The sequence below is a fragment of the Fukomys damarensis genome, unplaced genomic scaffold (assembly GCF_012274545.1).
Source record: "Fukomys damarensis isolate Sample0158 unplaced genomic scaffold, DMR_v1.0_HiC HiC_scaffold_38, whole genome shotgun sequence".
Classification (NCBI taxonomy): Eukaryota; Metazoa; Chordata; class Mammalia; order Rodentia; family Bathyergidae; genus Fukomys; species Fukomys damarensis.
This window is the reverse complement of record NW_022900950.1, coordinates 47,104,525-47,111,869: the sequence shown is the minus strand read 5'-3', so window position 1 is coordinate 47,111,869 and position 7,345 is coordinate 47,104,525. Positions and strand designations below refer to the sequence as shown.

Sequence of the window (7,345 nt, the reverse complement as noted above, 5' to 3'; positions counted from 1 at the left end):
TATATATATATATAGTGTGTGTGTGTGTGTGTGTGTGTTATTCAAGTTGTTTCCAGTTTTAGGGGTATTGTAAGTAATGCTGCCATTTTAGCACATAATTTCTTGGGTTACAGGATAGAGCTTCTAGGGATGACTTCCAGGTGACCACACACCCCGTATTCTGGCAGCTCCAATTACTTCTTAGTACCCAGGAAGTTGAACGTAATACCCAAATTCACATTTTTCATGACATTACTTTTCAGCACAGGAGGGGACTGCCCTCTGTACTTTCACTTTCCAAATTACTCAAGTCCACTGACATGTGAAATGAACTTGGCATCCAGGCTCCAAGCCTACAGTTTCTGCAAGTGTGTAGCTTTCTGTCTGCATGACAAATACCTGAGAGACAAGTAAGTTAAAAGGAGGAAAGGCTTAATTTGGCTTATAGTTTCAGAGGTTTCAGTCCATAAAACTGTTGCTTTGGGCCTGTGGTAGCACAGCACACCATGGCTGGAGGGTATGGTAGAGAAAAGGTGTTCATCTCATGGTAGCCAGGAAGCAAAAGAGAGGAGGGACCTGGGTCCCAACAGCCCCGGGGTGACAAACCTATGGCACCAAGCCACAGTGGACTGTTTATATCACTGAAAGCTCTAAAAGGTTCACCATCTCTGCAATAGCCCCATCAAGAGGACATCCCTGATGACCTAACTTCCTTCCACTAGGTTCCACCTCTTAAAAGTTCCACTACCTCCCAGTAGTGTTACAGACTGTTGACCAAGCTTTTAATACATGGCCTTTGGGAGACATTCCAGATCCAAGCTATAGCAGCTGGGTAGAGGGTGGGGTGCAGACCAAGCTGTCTGAGCTACAATATCTACCACCACCTCCCAAGAGACTGGTTGGTATGCTAGATACTTTTCTGGGCAGAGGTAAAATACCTCTGCGAGCTTAAAGTCTAGTGAGAAAGGCAGGTATTGAACAAGTTAATGTGGATAATCCTTCTTACCCCAAAGAGAACTACTGTAATCATCTCTTGGAACTCAAGATTTCTGAAACATAATGTGGTCACGTTTCCCTCCAGGTACTGAGGAAAAGTGCAAAAACTGTTCTTCTTTTCTGTTGATTACATAGACTGTTAACATTTTGCATATTAACTTCATGTTCATCTTATTATTTTTCACTCTCATTTTCCCTGTATCCCATTTCCTGATTCATTTTTAATAATAGTTATAATGTATTTCTGTAAAGTATCTCAAATCTTCCACCTTGAAAAAGAACAGACTGACCACTGTCTGTGGGTCTCCATGCTTACCAACAAGGAGTCAGCCCACTCATAAGTTTCTAATACTACTATGGCTCTGTTGGGTTCAAAAATTTGGAAAAGTACAAATATAAAACAAAAGCATTTTGTTCTGCTTTTACAAAGGTAACCAAAAAGACTACTGAGAAGATTAAAAGAGGAAGCAACATGTTCTTTAGAATAAAAAAATTAATGTAGCACTCTCTACAATGTTCTATTATAATTGGCTTTATTAATGTGGAACAATTAATGGCAGCCAAACAAATGTATACTTAAATGGGATATTATTGAAGTTAAAGTTAAAATTAATTCTCTTCACCTCCCCCCACTTTGGTTTTGTGTGTGTGTGTGTGTGTGTGTGTGTGTGTACCAGGGGTCGAACTCAGGTCCTTGCACTTGCAAGGCAGGCTGCAGAATCCCTGAGCTAAATCCCCAGCCCAGCCTTCCCCCTTTTTTATGGTACTGGGAATGGAACCTAGGGCTTTGTATATGCTAGGCAAGCACTCTACCTCTGAGCTACACTCCAGCCCTCTTTCCCTTTTATTGACATTTAATTAAAAAAATAATAATAACTTGCCACTTTACAATCAATTTAAAATAGGTTGCTCAGAACAAGACAAGAAGAAAAGTGTAGACTGAACTGTTTATTCCATCCTGGCTCTTAGTACAAGATAGTAGTGTTTATGATTTTGAAAATTTACGGAGACTTTTTCCCTACATTGGTTCCTTTGTGATGCATCTTCTTGAGTTCTGTCCATGACTGCCACAGCAGCAGTCCTGGAATTAAAACCCACACACCATTAAAAAATACTAGGTAGACCCAAAAGTACAGCCAACTGACAGTGTTGAGGTTAGGGCTTCCCATAAGCCACTCTGGACAGAAGGTCATCCAGCCACCATATAGTTCACACACGCACAGGGTAATTTGTACGAAGTGCCTGTTGAAGAGAAAGAAGCCAGGAATAAAACTGTCAGCTTGGCACAGTTTGGCACACTGAATTGGGACATCTTTTTTAAGGGCAGTCTTAACACAGTCTTCACTACAAAAACCTTTCCGAAGTCGAACCTCAGGTTTTGCATTGTGCTCCTTTGATGGGTGAATCAACCAAATTAATAAGGTCTCATTCTTTCCTTCGAGAAGTAATATTGGTCTTCCTAGCATAATATGCTCTGAATTAAATAAGAACTCTGGGGTATCTTAGACTATTATGAGAAAGACGTAGGGGCATCACACCTAGCCCAGCAAGGGAAGACCTGAGTATGTATCAATACATGAGGCCCAATATCGCTACTGTAAAAGAGAACAATAGCAGTTCCTTTTTCAAAGACTGTTGTGGAGATTGAATGAGACATGTAGATAAAGGGCCAAGCACTGTACCTGAGACAGAGTAGGTATTTAATGATGCAAATATAAATATTTGAGATAATAGGTACATGTAGCAAATCTGCAGTCATGGCATGGAGCCCAAAGTTTTAAGGCACCAAGGTTAAGTTTAATCTTTACTGCTATTTGAAAACTGGGTGAGTAAAAAGCAGATTAAATGACTTTAAAGGTCTCTTTCAACTCTGAGATTTTTATGATGGAGCTTTACATACGACTTCATCCATATGAGAGAGCAGAAAATAGACTGCAGTTTTGCTACGAGTCATTGTTTTAGGGAATCATCCCCAGGATTGCCATCCCAAGTCACTCTGTCTCTCAGAAGTAAAGAAGAGGAAAAGAAGGAGGTGAGTTCAGAGTCTCTGAGTCTGATTCAGAGCATGGTTAATTTTTCAGCTTCCTCCTCCTTTCCACCCTTTGCCCTCCCATCCCCTCCACAACCTGCTTCTGACAAAGCTCTTACTTAACTTGCATGTGTAACTCAGAAGCATGTAACAGAATTTTCTATGTCAAGTAGGATAGGTTTTGGGTTTTTTTGTTTTTTGGTTTTTTTTGGTCTTGCTATGAAGTCCAAGCTGGCCTTGAACTCACTATGTAGTTCAGGCTGGCCTTGAACTTGTAGGATTCCTTCAGCCTCAGCCTACCATGTGCTGGGATTATAGGCATGTGCCACTATGCCTGGCACCCGATAAGTATTTTCTAAAGTGATCTTGGAGAAAGAAGATGGAAATGCTATGCCTTTTTCTTCAAAATATTGGTGAGCTTTATAGTTTAGATCTCAATTGTACCCCCAAAAGTCTCATGTGTTGAGATGGGGCTTTTGAATTGGATCACGGGGACATTAATCAACTGATGAGTTCATAGACAGATGTGCTGTTAGGAGGTGGGGTTGGTTGAGGTGGTCACCACAGGCATGATCTGGAAGTGTATATTCTTAGCCCCAGCTCCTCCCCTCTCCCTCACCACTCTCTGGCTGCCATGGGTTGGGCAGCTTTCCTCCACCATCCCTTTCCACCCTACCATTTCTACCTTGGAGCCAGCTGAACATGCATGGACTGAACCCTCTGAAACCATGAGCCAAATAAACCTCTCCTCCTTTAGATTGTGGGTGCCACGTATTTTGTCTCTGAGATGGGAAAGTGACTAATACAGTTGCCAATCACCTGATACTGTCTGTAGAGGCAAGAATGATGTTACAGGCTCTTATTTCTCACATTTTAAAAAATTTCAAATGGTACAAAATTATCTTGGTGACACCGTGACCCTTATCCAGTATCAAACAATTTTCATTTCTATTCTATCTTATCTCACAAATAAGTGAGGTCACAACCTACTCTAAATGTCATTTAGCCATTAGGACAGCTAATGTTTCTCCTCTTTTCAGCCAGACAGAAGAAAGGCACTTACCGATAATATTTCTCTTTGACTATGGCATAAATCAGGATCAGTGCCAAAAGCCCATCCAGGACAACAGTCAAAATTTCCAAAGACACAATGGTTGGATCAAGATAAAGCCATCTTGCATCAGCTTTGCCATATTCTTTCCCTAAGGACAAAATATCTGTTATTCAAAATACCTGTTACTTAAGCAGCAAGCATTTTTTTCAGAGTTAATGGAAATGACCTTTTCCCCTAAAGAAGATAAAAAGGATTCTCACTTCTCTGCATTTTTCATAATGCCTTTACAGAAGGCAAGGGAAGCCCCAGGACTTTTCCCCAACATAAATAACAGTAACAATAGTATGCTATATTTATCAAATAACATACAGTTTCTAAAGTGATCGCACATATGCACTTCCTCCACCCTTGGGACCTTTCCTTGGAAGCGGCAGAAATCTAAATTCAATACAGTGAGATTTTGCACATACAACCTTTAATAACAATTCTGGGAAATATATTATAATTGCTTAGTTTGAAATTTTAATTTAAAGTCTGTAAGTATAATTTAGATGTGGGAGCTGTTATTAAGGAAATGTTTACTTAAAAATACATTTGCTACCATAAATGGAGAGAAATTCAGTGCTGATGTAGAGTGACTCCAAATGGACAGACAGGGCATTGTAGTCTACTCTGGGGATATAGGGTTTGCTAGCAGTGACCTCAGTTGTGCTGAGCAGGGAGCACAACATGTGCCCTAAGAAATTCTCAGATCCATGATCAGAATGTCTTCGTACAGCCGGATGGGTGGCTAGACACCACAGAGACTATTTTTCTCCTTGCTTTTTATTTTATTTTTTTTCATCATTAAAGCAATCCATGCTGCCAGGTGTGGTGGTACATGCCTATAATCCCAGCACTCAGGAGGATCGATGTGGGTTCAAAGCTAGCCTGGTCTACACAGTGAGTTCATAGCCAGCCTGAACTACAGAGCAAGACCCTGTCTCTCTAAAAACAGCACCTTAAAAAAAAAAAAAGTAATCCATGCTGGTCCTAAGATATCCAGTGATGACAGTGAAAAGTGGACAGCCCCACCTCCTCTCTGCCTCAAAGACTGCTCTCACATTACCATGAAAAGGCACAAATGCTCAAAAATGAGCCCCCATATCTCACTGATCTGAGTAGTGCAAAACTCTAGTCTCATAATGGACAGAAGACTGAATCCCTCAGGACCAGGAATAGAGGTTTCTCATGAAAGGCTGTCCTGAGAGAAAGGACAATAAACAAGCTCACTATTTGGTGAGATAACACACAAGACACAGGCTACAGGGAGGTCTAGCATGAGGATACCAGAGCTGTCAGCCTGTCCTTAGCTGACTGTCTACCATGCGCTGAAGTAATGTGCTAACAGGAAAACAACAGAATACAGAAATATTTCCTTCACAAATACAAACCTTTATATAATCCGTAAAATGTGCAAGCTAGAGCACCCATACCATTACTTATAGAAAATGTCAATGTTTTAGGAAACAGAGTATTTGGAGTTTGACAGTAAGTAAAAAACTCCACTTTTTAAAAAAATATTGGGTATGGAACCCAGGGCGCTCTACCATTAAGTTACTTCCTAGCCCTTTTTATTCCTTTGTATTTTTTTCTTTTGAGACAGGATCTTGCTACTTTGCCCAAAGCTGGCCTGAAACTGGTGATCCTCCTTGCCTCAGCCTCCAGAGTAGCTAGGATTACATAAGTGTTTATCACCACGTCCAGCTCAACCATTCATTCTTTAATTCAACAAACTTTTCTGAGCATAAGGGAGGTTCTGTGCTAGGTCTTGAGAATGCAGCAACCTGAGTAGCTCGCTCTAGGGAGGCTGAAATCTGTGGTAAGTGATGGATGGAGAACATGGGGACCTGGAGGAAGTGGCTATGAAGCCCAAAGAAGGAGATGAAGGAAGATTCCCTGGAGGGGTGTTTTGTCCACTTCCTCTTCACCTTGTGGGTGAGGGAGGGAGTCCTACTTAGGGTCACAGAGAAGGCTGAGCACACAACGGCTGACACTGGACAGGTAAAAGAGATGCTGATTTATTAGTCATACACTCATAGCCTGGGGAGTGGGCCACTGTACTACTCAGGACTACATAAGGGCTGCACCAGGAGCCAAAGCCAAGGAGCGGGGCCTGGTAGCAACAGGAAGATGGGCTGAACCCTGGTTCCTGTGAGAGGCTGTGATTGGCTTTTTTGAATAATCACTCAGGCTGGCAGTTGAGGACAAGCAGGCACTACTCCTGGACCTCATGATTAAGGGCTAATGTTAAAGGAACTTTATCCACAGAAGCAGAATGGGGAGGGCGCTTGTATTTGGGCTACTTCAGATTCTCTAGATCAGTGATGGTGACCCTTTTAGAGTTTTCAGTGATAGAAACAGCCTGCTGGGGCACCCGAGCCATCGGTTCACCACCCCTGCTCTAGATTCTACCAGATACCGAGGCACACAGACATTGAAGATTGATTCCAAGTCTTATATCACAAGGGGGAGAGGGGTCCTTTGAAACTGGTTAGGGAGAAATCCTGGGTTCCAGAGAGGTGCTTGTGCAAAGACTAGCGCTGAGAGAACAGTGTGTCTGAAACAAAAGCTAAGTTGGCAAGGCTGAAGAATACTGTGTGTGGGGATGGAAAGAAAGGCAGAAAAGAAAGTGAAGGCCCCGCTCTCACCAGTGCAACCAGTCAAGCCTCTGGCATCTCCTCCTCTGCTGCTGAACTTTGACCCCCCTCCCCCATTGTTAAACAATTTGTGTACAACTAAAGGGCAAAGGAGACCATTAGAAAATGTGATGATGTAATGGTTTCTATTTATCTTGGGATTGGTAACGGCATAAGCAGAGGTTTAGAGGGACAACACTGAAACTGATGGCTGGAGGAGCTTCCCACTAGTTAAGCCATGAGGACATGGTGAGGGTCATTTTGCTTCAGCCCAGCTACAGCCTGAGAAGCCAAGGACAGTACACAGGGCCATGTCTAGGCAGTCTTGGCGCAGACCCTCTGGATCAGAATCTATGTGAGCAAGATTCTCCAGTGATTTTGTCCATTTTGGGGCCTGGGAAGCACTACTTAACTTTATGTTTTTGGTTTTTGCTTTTATGTAAATAAAAGCCACCTTCATTAAATGAGTTTTTACTTTTCTAATTTCAAGATGATCAAGAAACACCATGTTAGACATTCATATTTCACAGAATTGAGCTGAATCTGGGCTATTCATTTTCTTTGATGCTAAGGAAGGGCAGCCAGGGTGGGCGGTAGTAGCATGGCCTG

General features: G+C 42.2%; 1 protein-coding gene across 1 annotated transcript in view; it reads right to left on the bottom strand.

Annotated features, from left to right (window-relative positions):
* The window catches only part of Ebpl (EBP like), a 72,320-nt gene that overhangs the window by 42,573 nt on the left and 22,402 nt on the right, over nt 1-7,345 (bottom strand). Inside the window, exon 4 of the mRNA XM_019209409.2 lies at nt 4,068-4,206. Within this exon, the coding sequence (XP_019064954.2) occupies nt 4,068-4,206 (139 nt within the window). The remainder of the gene's footprint in view (nt 1-4,067; nt 4,207-7,345) is intronic.